This window comes from Colletotrichum scovillei (genome assembly GCF_011075155.1).
Source record: "Colletotrichum scovillei strain TJNH1 chromosome Unknown Contig00009, whole genome shotgun sequence".
NCBI lineage: Eukaryota > Fungi > Ascomycota > Sordariomycetes > Glomerellales > Glomerellaceae > Colletotrichum > Colletotrichum scovillei.
This window is the reverse complement of record NW_023336267.1, coordinates 1449132-1470857: the sequence shown is the minus strand read 5'-3', so window position 1 is coordinate 1470857 and position 21726 is coordinate 1449132. Positions and strand designations below refer to the sequence as shown.

General features: G+C 52.4%; 7 protein-coding genes across 7 annotated transcripts; 4 read left to right on the top strand and 3 right to left on the bottom strand.

The window, feature by feature from the left end:
• Positions 1–379: 379 nt before the first annotated feature.
• HER10_EVM0008846 (NCS1 nucleoside transporter) lies at positions 380–2339 on the top strand. Its single transcript, XM_035478354.1, has 4 exons — positions 380–678; positions 757–1230; positions 1286–1775; positions 1839–2339. The coding sequence occupies exons 1-4, from the start codon at positions 498–500 to the stop codon at positions 2287–2289; spliced, it is 1596 nt and encodes a 531-aa protein (XP_035329779.1). The 5' UTR covers positions 380–497; the 3' UTR covers positions 2290–2339.
• An 81-nt stretch (positions 2340–2420) lies between these two features.
• Positions 2421–4677, bottom strand: HER10_EVM0002352 (fungal specific transcription factor domain-containing protein). Its single transcript, XM_035472067.1, has 4 exons — positions 3913–4677; positions 3198–3833; positions 2791–3137; positions 2421–2713 (listed from the first exon to the last, which is right to left on the bottom strand). Exons 1-4 carry the CDS (start codon positions 4602–4604, stop codon positions 2460–2462), a joined length of 1929 nt encoding a protein of 642 aa, XP_035328979.1. The 5' UTR covers positions 4605–4677; the 3' UTR covers positions 2421–2459.
• A 200-nt stretch (positions 4678–4877) lies between these two features.
• HER10_EVM0000227 (carbon-nitrogen hydrolase) lies at positions 4878–6698 on the bottom strand (the record flags this gene model as incomplete). The annotated part of the gene is made up of 1 exon (XM_035470020.1): positions 4878–6698. One exon carries the CDS (start codon positions 6696–6698, stop codon positions 4878–4880), a length of 1821 nt encoding a protein of 606 aa, XP_035328734.1.
• Positions 6699–7325: 627 nt separating this feature from the next.
• HER10_EVM0000703 (dihydropyrimidinase) lies at positions 7326–8893 on the top strand (the record flags this gene model as incomplete). Its single annotated transcript, XM_035470473.1, has 2 exons — positions 7326–7504; positions 7562–8893. The coding sequence occupies exons 1-2, from the start codon at positions 7466–7468 to the stop codon at positions 8891–8893; spliced, it is 1371 nt and encodes a 456-aa protein (XP_035328787.1). The 5' UTR covers positions 7326–7465.
• A 964-nt stretch (positions 8894–9857) lies between these two features.
• HER10_EVM0003981 (methyltransferase domain-containing protein) lies at positions 9858–11958 on the top strand. The gene is made up of 10 exons (XM_035473641.1): positions 9858–10270; positions 10329–10357; positions 10428–10513; positions 10569–10591; positions 10653–10782; positions 10840–10877; positions 10953–10990; positions 11041–11175; positions 11234–11653; positions 11714–11958. The coding sequence occupies exons 1-10, from the start codon at positions 10100–10102 to the stop codon at positions 11754–11756; spliced, it is 1113 nt and encodes a 370-aa protein (XP_035329159.1). The 5' UTR covers positions 9858–10099; the 3' UTR covers positions 11757–11958.
• A 4061-nt stretch (positions 11959–16019) lies between these two features.
• Positions 16020–18393, bottom strand: HER10_EVM0001320 (uncharacterized protein). The gene is made up of 3 exons (XM_035482853.1): positions 16915–18393; positions 16415–16768; positions 16020–16349 (listed from the first exon to the last, which is right to left on the bottom strand). The coding sequence occupies exons 1-3, from the start codon at positions 17458–17460 to the stop codon at positions 16176–16178; spliced, it is 1074 nt and encodes a 357-aa protein (XP_035328860.1). The 5' UTR covers positions 17461–18393; the 3' UTR covers positions 16020–16175.
• A 406-nt stretch (positions 18394–18799) lies between these two features.
• HER10_EVM0002314 (uncharacterized protein) lies at positions 18800–21611 on the top strand. Its single transcript, XM_035472031.1, has 3 exons — positions 18800–20096; positions 20175–20653; positions 20712–21611. The coding sequence occupies exons 1-3, from the start codon at positions 19902–19904 to the stop codon at positions 21280–21282; spliced, it is 1245 nt and encodes a 414-aa protein (XP_035328970.1). The 5' UTR covers positions 18800–19901; the 3' UTR covers positions 21283–21611.
• The last annotated feature ends 115 nt before the right edge of the window (positions 21612–21726 follow it).

The following is a 21726-nucleotide window of genomic DNA, read 5'->3' as shown; positions in this document are numbered from 1 at the left end:
GAACCGTCGCTCAAGATCAATACTATCGAGTCAAGTAATCTCTCTACAATTCGAACTATGCTGACGTTGATCAACTGATTAGATTATGCAACGCCTATCATAGTCCTTGTTGGGCTACCGCAACATCAGAAAAGGATAGGCCAATGATATCCCCGATAATCGGACTGATAACAACCCACGCCTATCGCGTGCCTATCACAAACATTATGGGCGTGGCACGCATCCGGAAATCGCACGACCATGGCGCTCGGCAACGACGATAGCAGGATAGCTGAAAGGGAATCTGATAAGCCTCGTCTTAGAATCGAGACCGGATGCGCAACAACGTAAAAATAATTAGACATCGTTTGTTCCCGCTCCCCGCACGCACAATTAGCAACTCCAATTGTGCCATTGATCGCCCTGACCTTCCCTTTTCTCCTAGAGGTGAAGCCCACGTGTAGGTAGTCGAGACCCGAGATCTTACTGCGATTACACGCACATCAGTCGCTGCAACGATGGGTTTACGGAAGCGCCTGGAGCTCCGCTCCGAGAGTGCCGACCTCGGCACGGAGGGAGGCCGGCTGTCGAACAAGGACATGGACCCAATTCCGATGGGCTCCCCGGAGCGCACCTGGGGCTGGCCGAGTTTGCTCGGCTTTTGGATCGCCGAAGCCTTTTCGATCTCGATGTATCAAGGCAAGTGTTCACATAGGTAGTTCGGATACAACTTGATGACCCGAAATGGCAACTAACATCCGTTCTCCATCACAACAGTCTCTTCAACCTCTGTCACAAAAGGCCTGAACCCGGGCCTTGCAATCCTTGCAGTTTTTATCGGCCACGTTCTGGTCTGCATCCCGGCAATGCTAGATGGCTACGTCGGCTGCATCTTTGGCATCAACTTTCCCGTCTTCACCAGAGCTTCCTTTGGCCTCCGGGGTTCATATGGCGCCGTCTTCGTCCGTGGTGTCGTCGCTTGTATCTGGTTCGGCACCCAGTCATTTCAGGGTGGGCAGTGCCTGCAGGTCATGATCTCCGCCATCTGGCCCTCGTTCAACAACTTCCCAAATCACCTCGCCGAAAGCGCGCACGTCACTAGCTCCGAGCTGTTATGCTTTTTCTTATTCATCATCGTTCAGCTGCCACTGCTCTGGTTGCATGTAAGCAGTCTGAGGTACATGTTTATGGTGAAGACTGTGATTATGCCAATCTTTGGGTTGACGTTGTTCATCTGGGCCATCGTTGCTGGTATGATCCTCAAATCTAGAGAGATTCAAGGACAACTCATCTGACCTCTTCTCAGGCAAGGGCTTCGGTCCGACATTCTCAAAGCCAACTCTCATCAAGGATGGCACCCCCGCTATCGTCGTGTTCTTCCAATGCGTCACCAGCGCTATTGGCCCCAAGGCAACCCTCGCCCTCAACATGCCCGACTTCACACGCTATGCAAAGGAGCCCCGACAAGTCTTCTGGACGCAAGCCGTTGGTCTGTGCGTTTTAGTCACGATGTGTGGTGTGCTAGGTGCGACCGTCAGCAGCGCCTCGGAAGTCATCTACGGCAAGGTCACCTGGAACCCCCTGGAAGTCGCACGGCTGTGGGACAACCGCGCTGCTCAGTTCTTCGCGGGACTCTGCTGGGCATTTGCGGTGATTGGCACAAATATCAGCGCCAATAGCGTCTCATTCAGCAATGATTTGGCGCTATGGTTTCCAAAGTACATCAACAATCGGCGTGGAGCGTATATCTGCGCCGTGTTTGGTGTGTGTGCCGTGCCATGGTACATCCAGTACAGGTGAGTCGATGTGCGTGTTATCTAATAGCCGAGACTTTACACTGACCATTATCCGCTTCGCAGTGCTAAGTCCTTCTCCTCTTTTCTGGGCGGGTACTCTCTCTTCCTGGGCGCCATCGCGGGCATCATCATCACCGACTTTTGGATCTGCCGCAAGCGTACAATGGCAGTCTCATCACTCTTTGATCCGCGAGGCATACACTACTACACCTTTGGCGTCAACCCCCGAGCGGTCATCGCCTTCATCTTTGCCATCATTCCCAATATGCCCGGTCTTGCCGCTGCTTGTGGCGCCAAGGGAGTTCCCAAGGGGGCCATTTATCTCTATAGCTTGAGTTGGCTTGTCAGTACCTTGGTGGCTAGTTTCACGTATTGGGTGTGTTGGAAAATTAAGCCATTCCCCGTGGACGATAGCCGGGAGCTGTTGTACGTTGATGGATATCCCACGGTGGAGGATTCAAACGGGTCAGAAAAAGGCTTGGAAGGGAAAGACCAAGACGTGAAGATGGGATAAGGTGACCTTAGACTCATAATACCATACCCTGACGCTAGATAAGTACACGGTATCATTTAATGTTATTGGAACCACATGCTATGAGCTGAAGACCCGGCCTACTTCCCTATGGTTCTCGCGGAAGTTTTTCACGGGCTTGGACGTGAATCATGCATGTAAGTTAGCCCATCTCACAAACACCGGTTCGAGGCTGCCTCAGCTGCCGCGGGTGTCAATTCAATGAGCTTTCCCAGCCCAGCCACGAAGATGGCATCAAGTCTTAGCAGACTCAAGTTCAATAAGTCGCAGCTTCTCGACTTGATCCGCAATAAGCCCCTCCATTGAATCAAAAGAGCAATGGCGTCTTCAGCTTCCGATAGTGTCGGAGAGAGAGCAAAGAGCAAGACAATAAAGTTGCTCGCGATGGCAAAGTTGACACGGGAATCTAGCCATGATCAGCTATCCAGCGAATACTTCCGGGGAAAGCACACTCCTTGTGTGAGAGGCTGGTGCAATGCTTACATGAATGCCAGAAAGCTTCAAGATGATGAGCCTCCAGCTTCGCGAGAAAGTCATGCATCTCTCGCGCGATAGCCATTGAGCCGGTGCGCAACGCCGTACGGGCTTCGGCTGGGACTTCGATGCTTTTCGGTCGAAGGAGGGCCTTAAATACGGCAATCTTTGCGGTGATGTAGGCGAGTTTCAGACTACCATTCCCGTCTAGGCCGCATTCTGGCAGAGATGCTGCGGGCTGTTCTCCTACGTCAGGTCGCATCTGCAGCCACTCTGCAAGCTCAATCCTCAAGGGCCGAGCAACTTCGAAAGTTGCTTCGAGTGACTTGGAGAGAGCTCTGGTGGATTTGATGGAGCTACAACGGTCGGTGAGCACCAATATCAGAGCAGTGACGCTGTATTGGGATGCAACTTACAACATGTTTTGTTGAATCTTGGACACGATCTCAGTCAGGGAGGCCAGGTGCAGAAAGTGCCTACACACCAAGGGCCCTTCACCTTCACAACCAGGAACATCACCAAAATCATCCGGGCCAAGCGGCGAGACATCCCAATCGCATTCCTGAATGTGCGAACTCCTGCCAAAGTTGAGGCTCAGCCACCTGTCCTGAACATACACCGCCCAAGCAAGCCTCCGCCGCAACCTCTTCTCCCAGCTCGGAATCGCCCAATCCGATGGGTCCAGATTGAGTCCCAAACACTGCGCGAGCGCCACAGTGTCTGCGAGCATGGTCCATTTGAATGGCGTGTCGGCGACGTGCTTGTTCGTTGGCCGTCGCTGAATCATGAGAAGCATCGTTTGTACTGTGGCGAGGGACGGGGTATGGAACTCGGAGAGGGCGGCCATCCAGGCGAGTTTGAAGAGGTGGTCTGCTGAAGGGAGGGTGTCGACATCTACACAGAGGATGTCGTCGAATACGCAGAAGGGGAGGGCGTGGCCATAGATCGCTGCCAGGAGACATATTGGCATTGCGGAGGGGCTGCCCTTGAGATTTTGGATTGTGTGTTCTTTGGATACGACCGGGAAGTAAGGTTGAACGTACTTCCAGAAACTGTAACCAGTCAGTCTGGATTTTATTCTGAACTCAGGCATATCCGCGCGAGTATAAGAGGGTCTGTCCAATTTCTTACAGAGTGATGAGCCTTTGACCAACATTCTCAGAGATCAAGTCCGAGACCTCGCATCTAAGGTCGGCCGCGGTAGCTCCCAGCCCTCCTGGTTGTGCTTTACTAGCTTGTGAGTTGCGCTGTAGCATAAACTGAATGGGAACCCCATCTTCGGGCCCCATATTCCTGATGCGGAGTTGCTGAAAGGTGCATTCATCTCTTTCATCGAAGTGGTACAGGTTCAGCAAGTACGGATCCGATTCACCGCTGAGACCAATTACCTGAGCATTGTGACCGGGCTCCGCGTCCAGCGACGACGGTACGAAGACATTCTCTCGACGTGAAACATCTGGTGAAGACGTTGTATGTGGTGATATTGGGCTTGCAGAGTCCATCAGCCCTCTCACAAAGATGGAATCGGCAATGGGCGAAACCTCCGCAGACGGGAATCTCCCATCTGCTCCAGAGGCAGCTCCATCCTGTTGGCGATGGGGGCTCCGTATCCCATCGCTCGAGCCGCTTTGCCGCCGCTCGGATAGCCGTCTCCTCTTGTTAGGGCCCCCAACAAAGGTGCACTCTTTGCCTAAACGTCGGCAGAGCTCACATGGCGGCGTGTCTTCGTGCACAAGGCAAGCGGCGCGCTTGTAACGGCAAAAGTCGCAAGGATGACTGTTCCTACTACTCTTTTTGGTCTGGCCGTTCAAGTTGATCTCCATGGTGTGGATTCAAAGATGGAAAGCATGTCAGGAAACTTGATGTCGTTGCGGACTTCGTTCCCCGCGTCCTCCCCAGGATTCCATGTTGGTTGAGACTCTGAGTTGATCTGCAGACTATCGGGCTCTGATAACGGGGCGTTGGCCGATTGGATCATTAGCAAAACAACCCTGCATTTCGATAGCAACAAGTCCATGATGTGTGAGTGATAAAGCTTCGGCTGATATTTGTTCCATTTAAGCTCTTGGTGTTATTCCCGCGGCCAACTCTGGAAACTAGATCCAATCCTGTCCTCTAGCCTTTCGTCCGTCACCGGAGCTCTTGTAGACGCCCCTCTTGGCCGTGGCACCGCCCATTCTAACTAATCCAACAAGATGATGCACCCCGGCCAACACGCCGTCAACAACCTGGACACCGTCCCCGACAGCCGCCTCCACGGCCCCCTTGAGCGGCGTCATGCCCGCGCATCCCAGAAGCAACACATCGGCTCCCTTCTCCTCCACCAACTTCTTCCCGACCGCTGCCATGATTCCCATGACCTCATCCTGGCTCTTCTCGTGCAAGTCCAGCACGCCCAGCTTACATGAGACCACGCCGGCGCAGGAAGTTGAGAAGCCATAATGGTGAATGCTGTCTTCGTGCAACACTCTCGACCGCTCGCTCACGGCTATGAGCCCAAACCGCCCGCCCAGCGTCCGCGCTGCGAAAAGTGAGGCCTCCATGATCCCGATGACGGGCTGGCGAGGGAGTTCTTCGCGAAGCATGCGGATTAGGGCATGGTCGGAGTAGCACGCCACCAAGACGGCATCATGAGTCGCCGCGAGGGGCAGGACGGCGCGAGCGGCGGCCGCGGCTGACATCACGTTATCGAAGCTACCTTCGATGGCCGAGGGCGCCGGCCTAGGCGCCGTGAAGCCTGTGACGAGGACGTCTGGGGGTAATTGGCTCTCGACCATGGCGACGCAGGCGTCGGTCATTGCACGGGTGCTGTTTGGGTTGATGAGGAGGATGCGGATCTTCTTTTGAGTCTTTTGGGGCGCGATGCCGTTGCTTGCCGCTCCGTTGTGAGTCTCGGCTGAGGATGAGAGCTTGGGAGGCTCCACGACGCCGGTTTGTTCTGTGATGCGAAAATAATGCTCCACGCGACGATGTCTGGCAAAGTCAAATGTGCGCTCCTTGCCCGGCCGGCACTCAGCCAGGTCAATCTCTGCATAGACGACCTCATCCTCTGTCGTAGATGCCTCAGCGATGAGCTCCCCCTCCGGACCAGTGATGCAGCTACCGCCAATGAGGTCGTATTTCCCGTCATCGAGACCGCACCTCGCAGCGCTGATACTAAAGCAGGCGTTCGTGTAACTATGAGCTTGCATCACCAACTTGTGGTGGAAAAGTGCCTTGCTCCGCGCCTCGTCTGGATCCATGCTGGCGCTGGTCCCCCAGAGATGCGGCGCGAAGCCGGCCGTGTTGTAGCCGCAGAGTACGACCTCGACACCCTGCAGACCCAAGACGCGCCAGCTCTCGGCCCATCTCCTGTCATTGCAAATCATCATGCCGAAGATGGGGTCCCCGCGCTCCGGCGCCGCGTCCGGCTCCGTCAGGTCGGGTACCCGGAACGCATTGAAGCCAAGGTCCCCGGGCTTGAAGTAGCGCTTCTCCAGCTGGTTGGTGGCATTCGGGTCCGCAAAGGGCTCAAAGTCGCCCGGGAGATGGATCTTGCGGTACTTTGAAAGAACGGAGCCACTCTTTGCGTGATAGTAGATGCAGGAGTTGAAGGTTTCGCCGTTGTCGGCCTTTTCGGCAAAGCCGACCGAGATGTCGACGCCCAGCTGGTTGGCCTTATCGAATAGCGGCTTTGTCTGCGGCTGAGTCGCTACATCGCCGTGCTCGAAGAAGGAGTCAAGTTCAGAGGGGTCGTTAATCAGATACCGGGGAAAGAAGGTTGTGAAGGCGGCTTCGGGGAAGAGAACCAGCTGTGCTCCCTTTGCGGCTGCGTCTTCAAGAAGTGATATCATGCGATTCAGTGTCTTGGGCCGTGGATCGTTGTAATGCGTTGCGCCCATCTGGGCTGCAGCCACGCGAAGCTTTCGTGATGACATTGCCGCTGATTTTCTGGTTTTCTTGTGCAGTTGTCAAGTTGCTAGGTTCACACATTCCCTCTTTTCACCGCCACTATGCAAACTTCGGTCCAAACTTATTCTTTTCATCACGAGAAGTCGCAGAGCTTCTCCGAATCTCCAACAAACTGGTGCTGGGTCTACCCCTCATGCATTGAGATCAGCGTGCAATACCCCGTATCGTCCGTCCTATTCCCTGCAGCTCCCTAAGGTAGTCTAAGTTGTGGGCGATAAGCGCCGATAGGCCGTCGGGTAGTTTGCCGTGGCTGCCTATCTTTATCTCAGATAGGCCTATTTAATCTTCGCAGGAACAGCGTTATCAAGTCTACAGCCGATGTAGATGTCGTCAATGACTCTGTAGATACTCCATATGGTGTCAAGAGAAACTCGAGGACAGGTTGAAACAACTCTACGAATTACCAAAGCGAAGTTTGTTGTTGGTTAAGTGCCTCAAAAATCGCGTTTAGCACATTGAGACACTTTTGCTGTTATCGCACACTAAGGTAAAGTGACATGGAGGTTGATCTCATCATTGAGAATGCCACAGTGGTGAGTATTACATGAATCATGTTGTACCAAGGAACCCATCGGCCAAATGACTGATGCAACAAACAAAATAGGTAACGGCATCTGATGTCCACGCACGACAAGATATCGTGGTTCGCGACGGCAAGATCTTAACTGTAGGCCAGGGTCTCAAGTCTCTTTTCTCGGCCAAAACAGTGATAGATGCACAACATGGCTTCGTCATGCCGGGCGGCGTAGATTCCCACGTACACCTTGACCAGGTAAGAAATGTTTTCCTCGATTTCCTAACAGAATCCCCCTGTCTAAACCAGTATCAGGACAATTCTCCCACAGGAGACAACTTTGAGACCGGCACTCGATCAGCGATTGCAGGCGGCACAACATCAATCATCGCCTTCGCTACACAGGAACGCACCCACCAGTCTCTTCACCCAGTCGTAGATGACTATCACTCACGCTCCCGAGGGAAGTCATACTGCGACTACGGCTTTCACATCATTCTCACAAACCCAACCCCCACCATCCTTCGCGATGAACTTCCCTTCTTTGTTAGCGAGGGCATCACCTCCGTGAAGCTCTACATGACCTACGAGCCCCTGCAGCTCAAAGACGGCGAGATCCTAGATGTCATGATGGCTACGAGGAACCTAGGCATGACAACCATGGTGCACGCTGAAAACAGCGACATGATCACCTGGATCACGGCACGCCTTGCAGAGCAGAAACTCACTGCGCCGTACTATCACGCCATCAGCCGGCCCAACATCGCCGAAGATGAGGCAACGTACCGCATTATTGCCCTTGCTGAGCTCTCTGATATCCCCATTCTCATCGTTCACATGTCTTCCAAGACCTCCACTGCGCACGTCAGGAGCGCGCAGACAAGGCTCTTGCCAATTCACGCGGAGACGTGCCCCCACTACCTCTACCTCACAGCAGATGCCCTAAAGCCGTCTCATCCGGCCACTGATGGCTTCTCCGGTGCGAAGCATATCTGCAGTCCGCCATTACGTGAGGACCGCATGGATTTGGACGCCATGTGGGCTGGTATTGCCAACGGGACGTTTACGACCTTCAGCTCAGATCACGCGCCGAGCAAATATGATCACCCGGACGGCAAAAAGGCGGGATTGAGCAAGGAAGATGGCTTGATGAGGTACGACCAGGTTCCAAACGGGCTTCCCGGCGTTGAGACACGCCTACCGCTGCTATTCGAGGGCGGCGTGTTAACGGGTAGAGTGACGCCACAGAAGTTTGTCGAGGTCACGGCGACAAACCCGGCAAAGCTTTACGGGCTGGGAGATACCAAGGGCGCGATTGCCGCAGGATATGATGCCGACTTTGTCATTTGGTACCCAACAGCTGAGCAAGTTGCTGTCAGCGGCGGGACGGGCTCTGCAAAGATGGAGCCGTTTGTCTTGGAGAACGCGATGTTGCACCATGATATCGATTACTCGCCTTTCGAGGGGATGAAGTTCAACAATTGGCCGCGTTACACCATCTTGCGAGGCAAAGTGGTTTGGGACCGCGATGGTAGCGGTATTGTTAGCAAGATGGGATATGGCGATTTTTTGCGGCGTGGAAAGAGCACCCTGAGCAAGCCGAGGAATCAGTGGGTTAACGAGTTTCAGCCATTGCCGGCGAAATGATGTAGGTTGGTTCGATCTTGTTGGCTCTCTTATTCAGTGCATAAAGTAGCCACTTAAACATACTTCAGCTCCGATGCTGCATCGCAGTTTGACCGGCCGTGGTAAAGACAGCTTACTTTTCCCATTTGACGCATCACTACGTGTGACTTACCAAGTGGGGAATCTTCCGCAGCTGAGCATCAGATGTCTTCGCCCCTGAGCCTACCGCTTCAAAGTGATCTTAGCTACACATGCTTAGTATTGACACGTTCCTAAGGATGAAATTAGCCAGATCTTCTCATGCGATCTAGCTGGACTCATAGAACTTATCACACGGCGTATATTTGGGCGTAAGCACTCCCTCAAAATTCTATGGTGTTGACCCGCGTAGGAGATTGCACACATGTACAAGCGGCTGCCGGTCATTCTGTTTTTCTTGCACAAAAGAATATCCCCGGTGGGATATTTAGCGGAGCCACAGTGCTGTCTTTGTTAGCTCGAACTCCCCGTTCAATAACCCACCGGAATCGATTCCGGAGCTTCGGGTTGTCCGGTCCCAGGCGACCTGCATACTACCCTTGAACATGCGTCTCTAGAGCTTTATTCTTGCGCTACTTCTTTTTACCAGTCGTACCATGATTTCTCAATCAGTTTCGGAGCCCAATGACCCTTGCCTCTGCGAGAATTTACCTTTGACAACAAAGATCACGTCACAATGCCTTTTAGGACGCAACAATTGATCGATACATGTAGACGAGAATTGTGCCACTTAGGCAGATATGAAAACCTCAACTTGATATTGCCGATCGGCTTGAAGACAATCAATGCAAGGATCTCTGTCAAGAGCCAAACGGTCCGAGTAAGTGTGCCGAAACCAGACGTTCGGGGAGAGATGAGCGGCACGAGGTCTCGGTGTGCGTGCTCGATACCCCAACCGCGGCAGCAAGCCTGATCGGGAAGGAGAACTGGTTTTTTATGCACAATGTGCAGCTGTGCCGCACACTAAGACGCAGCCGGCGAGACATTAGAACCAACAGACACCACAGCACTGCACCAACATTTTACAACTCGCCAAGCTGCGGGGGTTTGACTGTCGTCTGTCAAACTCTGCTAAAAACCCCGCGGGCCCGGGTGCGACACGGAGGGCGGTTTGAGTTTTGATCAGTTTTCGCGCTTTTACCATCTGCATGTCCGACTTCGTTGCGCTACAACCGTAACGCTACCGTCATGGCCGACTCAACCTCAAAACCTACGTCGCCGGCAGGATCACCTGCGGCCCAATCTCCACAAGCAGCGAGGTCTCCCCCAAAGACCAGGACACCGTCGGACGCAGCTGGACTTTCCCCCGCTGGAGCCACTGACTTGGAGGCTGATATCGCAATCGATGATGGCGAATCGGTTCGTGACACACAAAGTCCATGCTCACTACGCGTTTACTGAGATCTACTGTCGTAAGGACAACGCTTCTACCATTGACGATAGAATGTAATGCTCTGAAACTTCTTGCCCCAAGTTGAGGTCAAATCTTCATAGCGCAAATGGTCTAATTCTGTAGTTCTTCATACACCGCATCTCTATCCTCGTCTGTTCTTGACTACCCCACCGAGCACGGTCGCCGATATCATTCGTTTCGATCCGGATGTATGCTGGCACCAATACTGTATTCCTAGATGACCTGACTGACTGTCGTCTTTAGCTTACATCCTTCCCAACGATGAAGTAGGGCACTGAACCCGATACAGTGGCTTGTGATTGATGTGACTAACGTTGAGACGTTCAGAGCGAGATGGACCGACTGGACTTTTGCCACGCCTTGTTGACAAAGACAATTGGAGACAAACTGTTCTTGGCCCCGGTAGATGAGACAAAAATGCATCGAGTCCTTGACGTCGGCACAGGGACAGGCATCTGTAATACAAGACCAAACTTCCTCAGTCGCCGTAAAAAGGGCTGACTAACAACTTTAGGGGCCATTGAGATGGGTGATAAGTACCCAAATGCGGAGGTATACATATTCTGATGATATGGCATGCATTTGCGGATTTATGCCCATACTAAGCACTTGCTGACGAGATAGTAGATCCTTGGGAACGACCTCAGCGCCATTCAGCCAGCTTGGTAAGCTTTTTCGAGATATGAAACTCTCAAAGTACTGAACCCAAGTGAAGGATACCGCCGAACGTCAAATTCGAGATTGACGACGTCGAAAGCGAGTGGATTGGAGAGGAATACGACTTCATTTTCAGCCGGTACATGTGCGGGTCCATCGCGGACTGGCCAAAGTACGTGAAGCGCGTCTATGAGTAAGTCACCACTTCATCCCGAACTTCTCAGGCATTGCACATCCTGATAATTGGGCAGTAACTTGAATCCTGGCGGTTGGGCCGAATTCCAAGACTGGAGTTTCATGATCTACTCCGACGATGGTACAATTGAGGGCACCGAGCTCCTACGGTGGGTAGACCTCTTCATGGACGCCTGCAAAATCTTTGGCCGAGATGGGCAAATCGGACCCAAGCTGGAAGGCATCGTGCGTGAGAACACCGGTTTCGTCAACATCCACCACCAGCCGTTCAAGATCCCCGCTGGTCCATGGGCGAAGGATCCTCATCTCAAGGACATTGGAATGCTGGAGTTGATTCAGCTATTGGACGGCCTTGAAGGCTTCTCCCTGCGCCTTCTTTGCGGAGCTCTTGGGTGGACGAAGGAGGAGGTCCTTGTCTTGTTGGCTGGTGTTCGGAAGGATTTGAAAGATCCCAAGATTCATGCGTGGCTGTACTAGTAAGTCTGATGCCTGATGTGACCTGGGAGTAGACGAGCTCGATGCTGACTACTTCGAAGTAACGTGGTCTACGGCCAGAAGCCAGAGAAGGAAGAAGAGTGATAATAGGAATTGTGAAATGCGTCTTACATCACGTTACTCTCCCGGGAGTTCATTCCGACTGAAAAGCATCTTCCGCAAAAAGCCTGTACAAGTTCAGGGGCAGGTTCCATACCGCAAAGGCAAATTTATCAAGCAAGTGATATAGGAAGCTTGCAACATTCCTGAGTAGATTTTGCAGGAAGAATAGTAACGTATACTTAACATGCAATTGCTTTGATCTAAGGTAAGTATGGTGAAATTCGTCTCGGTACATGAAAGTATGACTGGCTTCAATTGAACTATGCCCTGTCGACTTCCATACAGCGACAATAAAATGCGTGCTTTTTCGACAGGCAATAATGTATCACGTATGAATTTGGCCTTCGTTCCTTTCTACCTTATCTGGCTAAGCACGAATAATTCTGAAATTAAGCAGGACTAAAGAAAGGCTGGAGAAGGATGTATCGACGCTATTTAGAAGTTGATAGAATAGGGATATGAACGTGCTGAAATAGTCTCAGTATGCCATGTGTTGATGATGCACCGAACAACGAAGAAATCCCGTAGTCAGGGATGGAGCAGGGATTCTTCCCCGCTTTGTGACAAATCACTCATTGCATTAGGCAACGACGACGACAACGACCTCGTCATGACTTCTACATGGTCCTTATAACAGTGATGAACACCGACTCTGACTCTCATACGTACCCCCAGATAGACTGATACTAGTGTTCTACTCTCACAACTCAAGAATCGATGTCGCCTTCGTTACCCGTCGGTTTTGGGGCGCTGAGAGGTACAGTCCTTTGCGGAAGGTGTCTTCCCGTTCTCTTGGACGACAGCATCGATGATTTCGTTGAAGGAGAGTCTGATACGTCAGAGGCTTCTGTGGTACTGAGACATAAAGCTGAAGGCGAGGGTGAAATGATCATGTTGGGATCGCCTTGCCAATGGAAAGACTCGTTGCCTTCACTGTCAGTGATGACTGAGTCTTCTGAGAAAGGCTGTCATCTGCGTACTTTCATCCGATAACACGTCATTAAACGCGGTATAGACTATAGGGGAGATGTCTACATTAATGGCGGATACATATGGGGGGCTGACAGAGATGTATTCGGCTCGAAACCGAACGAGGAAGGTCTAGTATTTTGGCGATGTGAAGTATACAAACGCCCTGAGCAGGAGTTTCTTGCAGCCATTACGTTTAACATCGAATCGGATGACGGTGAGTTTCTATATATCCGACATAATTGATTTGCAGTTGTCTGAGCTTACATATGTTCCCATCCGCACTAGACAATGTCACAGATTGGTTGCGAGTCGACGACAAGCGACGGCCTCGATTACTTGATCCCGCCAACGTCGACTGGATAAAGTACGAGCTCAAACGATGTCAGGACGAGTGTAACCATGTCAAGGAAGACACGGCCTTCATTCCAACAAGACTCATAGACGTCGGCAGCACCGACCTTGATGTCCCTCGCCTTGTTACTTCGGGTGCCCTGCACGAAGGAAAGGACATCCTTCACGGAATTGAATATGCGACACTCAGTTACTGTTGGGGCTCCAGAGAAGATGCAGCTGAACAACTGAAGACCACCACAGAGAACTTATCAGAACACCTTGAGAGTATACCACTCGACTTAATGAGTCCGGTTGTGAGAGACACCACCATCACCTGCAGAGCTCTCGGTCTACGATATCTTTGGGTAGATGCCCTTTGCATCATTCAAGGAGACATAGAAGACTGGAACACTGAAAGCTTGACCATGGGTCGTGTCTACTATTGTTCGACTCTGACCATTTGTCCGTTGGTATCTACGTCATGTTTGCAGGGGTACCTTGGTGAAAGGGCACCAGGTCTTGACTTGCCATTTCAGTCGAAACGACGCGAGATCGTTCGCGGGACCTACACCTTCTTCCCATCTTCGGATGATCGGAAGCCGATTTGGAACTCTTCGGCACTGCTTCATGATTTGAAGCAGGCAGTATGGGAAACAAGGGGCTGGACCTTCCAGGAGAACATGTTGTCGACGAGGCTGCTATTCATCGGGCCTGGACTGTGGCACTTTTCCTGCGAGAACGGCTCAACATCTGAGAATTCATATGTGAACCTCGGATCAGTCGTTCACGGGTCCTTGAGAACACTCGTCAACATAGCACGGGAGCCGAAGCCAGCTGATCCTGTTGAAGGACGGCGTAGGGTGCGCAACGCCTACGCCCGATGGGAAGAGATACTGGAGATTCAGACAAGGTCGTGGAGCTACAGAGATGATCTCTTGGCCGGCATAGCAGGATTGGCCGAGGAGTGTGCCAAGATTACAGGAGATACCTACCTTGCCGGCCTATGGATGAATGACTTGCAACACGGGCTTGTTTGGGAAATGCTCAACCCAGAGGTTGGTACACTCGAGACAGCACTCCAACAGAAGAGAGGTCAAGAGCCTTACGTCGGCCCGTCGTGGAGTTGGGTTTCTCAGCTACGGCCGTTCGAGGTTTTACCGTGTCGACGATACAACGTCGACAATCCTAGGCCACAAGAGAAGCTCTCCAACAACCAGAAGCTTATGTCATTATCAGACACGCTGCCAACCCATGTTCGAGCCGAATACACCATCACCGAGAATCATATGGACTTGCAATGGCGCAGCCCGTTTGGTAGGCTTAATCCCGGTTCATACCTTCGAATGCAGGCATCATTGGCCGACTTCCCCTCAGACGTGAATATCGAACCCAAACGCAGGGGGAACCCCCCGATCGGATACTTCTCTGATGGAAGTGGCCTCTGCATGTTTGACTGGTCCGTAGACGCCGCTACTAGACAGCAACCAGGCCATATGAAGCTCTTGTTGACGTCTAGTTGTTGTTTCAAGACTAACAACTGGGGTAAACTGCGATACCTGTCCAGTCTACGAGACGGGCCGGGGAAGTCTTTTCCTTTTCCAGAGGGTGAAACGGTCTTCAATTGTGAAGACTGGCGAAGGCCAGAGCAATGTTCCTTCTGTAAAGACAGCGATGCTCCGAAGACTGTTTGGGGGCTCATCGTTCACCCGGCGGATCGCCTCGAAGGATATTATCGAGTCGGAATATTTCTGATATTCTCTGAGGGCGCCCATGGGCGAGTCTTTGCAACTGGACACAAACAGGACGTGCTCCTACTTTAGAAGTCCTTGGGGGTTGAATACGAATACAGTAAATGTTTTGCTGCAGACATTGGAAGGCACCTTAGTACTTGAGATAGTCGTCCATCTTTAGCTAGCCAAATCTAAACTCCCGGGTGAAGGAGCTCGCTCGTCGAGTATTACAGAACACACATCCTGTTCACAGTCCTGCAATCCACCACTAAGACAACGGAAACCTCCCTTCTTATCACTGCCGCTGCCTTACGTACATTATATAGCTTAGAGTACAGGTAGCTATACTGAGGAAAGCTTATGCTGTAGCCAGTAAGAACAACTGGGAAGCAGCCACTATCATCGCGGTCATAGTAGTCTAATCGATAGAAATATGTTGTCGGGAATCTATGTTCTGACTGGCAAATGACTTTGTCATACACATTTGACACTCAGGTTTTATTTACTAGCATGCTAATGGGTCAGCTGTGGCAGTTGCGAGTATTTTGGCGATGGTTTATGATAACTCACAATCAAAGTGCAAATTGCCTCTTAATGACTCGCGGCAACGGGTCGACTTTAGCTTGTGCGACTCATCGGCTGACAATCAGCCAACCAACGCTGTAGTACGCGCGTAGGTTCACCTATTTCGCTGCGAATCGCTCGCTCACTCGGCTCCCCGTCGCTCCCAGTGTTTCCCCATTCGAGCAAAGCCCCGGCTTTATGGTTATTTTCCAATGAAAATGCCAGCCCGGGCCTGGTTCCCCGGCCATATAGGAATCACAACCCAGCTCGGTAGTGTGGCGACGACTTTTCAGCCTCACGGCAGTCCGTGTGTTATGACCGGACCATGGCCGAATATGACTGAAGGGCTGGAGGCGAGAACACTCATCAATGCGCTGTTGAGGCAATTGGCCTGGTCGCATTGAATGAGGGTCTATTAAGGTCGCAATTGTGGTGGCTCTTCAATAGGTGACGCTCGGATCGCTAGATCGACGTGAACATCCCCCTGACTGACGACTGGGCGCTCGGGAATGTTGACAGGTCATTGCGTTTCCTCCTTGGGATGGCAGATGGGATACGGACTGGACCCCGAGCAGACGGATTTTTGACCGGGGAACACTCGGACCAAGCCCAGATGTGATCAAGCATTGGGATTTCCATTCATTTTCCACCATTGCTACGAATACTTTATGTTACGTGCTTCTTGCCCAGCATGCGACTTGGGGGCCATTTGGTATTGCATGCTTTTCTCGCCTATCGTGCTCACGACTCATGATCATAACGCCATAGTTCATCCCGAAAAAAGTACAACGAAGACTCGGACTTAGGCGTACGTCTTGACCATCTTCAGCAGAGCCTCCTCAACCTCCTTCGGGCTGGTGGCGTTCAAGTAGTGGCCACCGCCCTCAACCAACGTCACCGTCGCCTCCGGGGCGGAAGTGAAGAGCTTGATCTGCTCACCGGGGATGTTGACACCGAAAACAGGGTCGGCGGTTCCCTAAGATTTGGTCAGCGAGGCGCTCAAAGATAGTCCAGTCGTTCGACCGTAGTAACATCACATACCTGGAGCCAGTAGACGGGGCACTTGACGTCTCTCAGTCTCAAAAGCAGGCCGTCTCTCGACAGAAGGTTACCCAGGGCCATCTTGAGCTTCTTGCGGCCCTCGTCACCCTTGTAGACAGACTTAAGGGTCTTTGTCCAGAACTCAAGGGTCTCGGGCGGGACGGTGCCTGAGAAGCCCAGGCTGCCAACCATGCCGCACCAGATATCGTCAACGACGAAGTCCGGCGTCGGGGTGGCACTGGACCAGCCGTCGTAAAAGGCCAGGAGCTGGGCCTTGGGGTCCCAGCAGCCCTTGACACGGGAGTCGGCTGACTCGTAGTCCATGGACGTGCCCAAGGGCAAGAGACCCAGAATCTAGATTCGATGGAGTTCAGCACAGTCCAGAAAACTCAATCCCATAAGGAAACAACGATCCTCTTTCTCAAAAGAGATCGCGATCCCTGGGAAACAAATTGACAGTGTAACGGGGCCATTGAATGTCACGTGGCATCGTAACGTACCCTTTCAGGGGCCAAAATGGCCATACGGGTGACCATCCATCCACCTTGACTCGTGCCAAGAGCAAAAGCCTTTTGAACGTTGAGCTTGTCCATGACCTGCAGGGCCATGATGGCAGTGTCCCAGTAGGTGAAGTGCTCTACGGGACAGCTGGTGGAGCCATGGCCGAGCGGCTCGATGGCCAGCAGGTTGACGGCGTCCGTCAGTGTCTTGCTGTTGAACTGGTCATTGTAGAGGGAGACGGTTGTGCACATGGAGTTAATGAGGACGACGGTGGGCTTGGCGGGGTCGACCTTGTCCTCGGACAGACGGTAGCCGGCCGTGATGCCGCCGAGGTGGGGGACTTGGATGGTGGTTGTGGCTGCCATGATGTGATTTGTGTGTGTAGTTCGTTTCTGCCCTGTTGCTCTGCTGTCTGCGAGTATATGACGAGCTGCTTTGAGTTTGGTTCGGTTCCGGGAGGTCAGAGAAAGGTGGCTTGGACAAAAGTTAGGTTTAGTAGTAGGTTTGAAAGAGATGCAGATTTCTACATGTACTAAGCAACTCATGAGGGGTTCTGGAGATCCTACCCCTCGTGGCGCCAGTTGCGGGTTGCATTGGGTAAACTTCAGAGGCGGCGGTGTATCTCAAACGGCCGGCTCCGCCGAGAAGCCTCGGGAGCCCAATTGAACGTAACATTTGTCGCAGTAGACCACGGACTGGTTTTCCCAAACGAGTCGCCTCACGGTGAGGCCTGTCCCTGTTTCGGTGAGGTGGAGATGGCAGAAAAAACGGTTGTGGACGACTCCAGTTTGAACAAGTCACCAAGTCTTCATTATTCGCCAGTCCTGGTCCCTTGGAGGAGACACTCAACGGTATCCGACAACATCCTTCTTTTGACAAGTGGAACAGACTCCAGAGAGGAGCTTGTTGTGATCAGCGACCACGCGTTGCGCTTGGATGTCTTCCAGGAATATCCTTTCGTCACTCGTGCTATCGCCGAAGCACAGACATCGGCAACAGGGACGGGACATGACTCGGGTATTGCTTTTTGAGGGGCGAAATGAGCAGCCAGCTTTAGTCTGGCGGTGGCCACGTTCTCCCCAGCTAGCGTCCTCGCTGGCGCTATAGTGACGGACGACCGAAGAACCCGAGAACGACTCTACCTGAGGTGCCATTCTTGCTCGGTCATCCTACCGCTAGAAAGGGGGTTCACTCATCGGCAGCGGGGCCGGCTGTGAATGGCGTTGCGGTTACGGTGGTGAGAGGTTCATCTCATACCATTTTCGGGTTCGTGGCGTCAGGGTTGATAAAGGCGCCGTCGTTTTGGAAGAGACAGGACCGTTGAAAGTCAAAAGTCAATTCCCTTTCCCGCCCGTCTAAGAGAAACGAACTGTCGGGAGGGACGGGTACATCCTTCCTCTAGTGTTGCTTCTATCCGTTCGGTATTTCATAGACATAAGGCGGGTGGGAGGCCGAAAATGTCTGTGAGCAAAGTGGACGGGGACGGGTTGGTCAGGCTTTAAACGCACAACATGTCTGGCTCTGATGCGATGAATTCGGGAATTCTTCAGGGGAATTCTTCAAGCGGCCGGGGCCGATCGTTTGACGCGAGGCATTCCTTCGATCCCCTTCTGCCGCCCCCAATCCCACACGCCATGCATTTCATCTGCGACGCATGCGGCTGCCGAGGCGTCGACTAGGGGGTGGAAGCGAGCCCTTGTTGGAAAGTCTGTTGTTCCTGGCTCTCGCAAAAGCTCCAAGCTTCAAGGCAAAGCCGGCCAAAGCCCGGATGCGGAATTCAATGTGTAAGAACGACCACATAATGAAAGGCCCAGCCGTCATAAAATCTCCCGACAACGAGAGCCCCGGGCCGACCAGGGGAATCCAACTCTGGGCAATGGGCAACGCCAGCAAAAACGTCTTAGTGGCCCTTGGAGACTTGAAGAGCCGAAGGGAAGGGTGCTAGCCGATGCCTATTTGAGGCACCTCTAAGTCGGATCCCAGCACCGGGCGAAGCAATCCGGGATGATCCCCATCCAGCCATGTCACTTTGCCCCAGGGCATCGCATAATTTAGTGGAGAACAACGCCGAAATTCTGAACGTCGTTCGACCTGCAGAGGCCTGTCATCCTTTGGCCGCTAGCAACCTCGGTCCACAAAGCGTGGAAAAACACTCACTTATTGTGGACTTTCTCTTCCTTTCTCGCTTGGGAAACGAGGCGATCAACATTGCGGCGAGCAATGGCAGCGACTGAAGTACGAAATAATACAGCAACATGCATACATAGACAGGAGATAGACCAGGGGCCTGCCTGACATCCCTCGTGGCATCGAAGAATTTACCTCTTTTGTGAACCTTGCAGGTCTATCAGATATCCTTTCCTGTCAGTCCACCCACTCGCTCGCCTCTCCTGTGGATGATCGAGTTCCCTTTTTGGTTGCATATCTCGTTTGACATATATGCGGCCCTCTTCTTGGCCGCCGTTTTAGGAATGAAGCAATGGCGGCCGAACGGAGAGTTCCATCAGACCCTCGCATAGTGTTCACCATCCTCGCATGTGTTTAACCAAGAACACACGTTCTTTCCTCCCCAGTTTTCCTAGCTTTTCGTCATTCCCACGTTGTCCAGGGGCTCGTCTCTTAGCAGGCTTCACGTTGTTTTCAGGGGCCAGGGCTATAGGACGGCAGTTTCTTGCAGAAGGATTCTGCCCATCCTTTTAGTCGGTGCCTGGGCAGAATAAAGTGATCCAGTTGCCCTGCTTCTGTTTATGGAGTCCTCTTGCGAAGCGATTCCGTTCGGAGTGAAGAGAGATTGATGAATGCGCGTTGACCCGTCCCCTTCCCTTGGTAGTTGACCAGACCCTCCTTCTTTCTTTTGTTCGCAGCTATCAGGCTGGACCCTCCCAACCCCGATTCCCGAGAATTTGGTTGTCTCTTCCCCGCGGCATCTGTAGAATTACTCAACACATCGCCGCAGTGAGGTGAAAGGCGCTTTACTCACGAAAACATGTCGACCGACTCAGGTCCGTCACCGTTGCCCGGGCTTCCTGGATACGACCCTCAGAACATTCAGCCATGGACCGTCGAAGTTGTGGTTTCGGTGACGGTCCTCGCAGTACTCGCCGTTATTCTCCGCCTGATCAGTCGTCAAACGAAGGGTCAGAAGCTGTGGTGGGATGATTACTTGATTGTCTGGTCGATGGTGCGTTTCCCACCAACGTCATGCTTCGAATCAGAGGCATGACTCTCCAGATATGACTAGAAGCTGACTGTGTAGTAGTTATGGAACCTTGTTGTTGTTGGCTTCATCTTCGCGATGCACTCGGTGGGCATGGGCCTCCACGCAGACAAGGTCGGCGTCGACAATATCGTGTTGATGGCCAAGTATCTCGTCGTCGCAGAGATTCTTTACGCCTGGAATCTGGGCTGGACCAAGCTCAGCTTGATGTTGATGTACTACCGCATCTTCCACATCCCATTCTTCAAGAAGATGACGTGGTTCGTCATCTCCTTTGTCTTCGCCTGGGTCATTTGCATCACCTTCCTCTTCATCTTTATTTGCGTCCCTGTCGAGAAGCTGTGGTATCCCGACATCCCGGGCAGATGCATCAACCAAGTTGCAACCTGGATCGCCAACGCAGCCTCGACTATCTTCACCGATCTTCTCATCTTGTTGCTGCCTCTTCCTCAGGTGTGGAAGCTGCAACTGCAAAAGGCTGAGAAGATTGCCTTGACCTTCGCCTTTGGTCTCGGTTTCTTGTAAGTGCCTTCTGCCGTAAGAACCACAATCACTCGGTCTTGCTCACGCGTATCACAGCGTTGTCTTCACCTCGGCATACCGAACGAGCGTCCTCTTCACCTACAGTGGCACCGACCCGAGCTACACTCTCGCCCCAACAGTCGGCTGGACCGCCATCGAAATGTCCGCTGGCATTGTCTCCGCCTGCCTACCTACTATCCGTCCCGCCGTGCAGCGCATCGTTCGAGCCTGCGGTTTCAAGGGCAGCATGGGCGGCATGTTCCGCAGCACGACGGCATTGGGCTTCGGCTCCAGCAAAAACAAGTCCAACTTCAGCAACGGCATGTCCTCGCAGGATCCCCACACGACCAATGGCGGCTCACAAATCGCCCGCAATCTCTCGACGACCAAGCACGGCGCCGGCGAAGATGCCTTTTATCGGTTGCCAGACGACAACGGATCCGAGGGCACTAGTCGTCAGCCTACACCACCTTTGGAGGACTCAAAGCTGAGACCAGACACCACTGGATTTGGGTACTCAGTCTCGAGTTATCCCGTCAAGGAGAGAGATGACAAGAGCGAGGACGAAATTCCCCTTCACGCCATTCGAGTACAGAGAGACTTCAAGCATACGACGGAACGAAGTTAAGGGAGGATTGGATCAAGTGTATGAGGCGCTATAAATAAGGAATCTCGGGTGAAAATGATGATGGGATTTCCGTCGACATCTAGTGTTGGCCCTTACCAATCTCTTAATTTTGGTGTACGAGTGGCTGTCGATGGTCAAGGGTTATGTGATGGCGTTGGATAGGAGTAAAGGAAAATCAACCCAAAAGTCGGCTGCTAAGGTAGTCCACAAAGGAAAGCAGAAAGTAACGAGCTACGTCAGGAACGTAACATGGCGACAATGCGCCAATCCTGTGGTGGCAAAAGTCATCTATTGAGTCCATAATAATTCATATTGAATATTCCTATCGACGCATCGTACCAAGAGGAACAATGTAGCCACTTTCGCTTCCCCATGAAGCTTCGAATTCAGCTCAATGTTTTTGGAACATTTGTGACAATGTCTACATTATGTACTTTTAAGCTG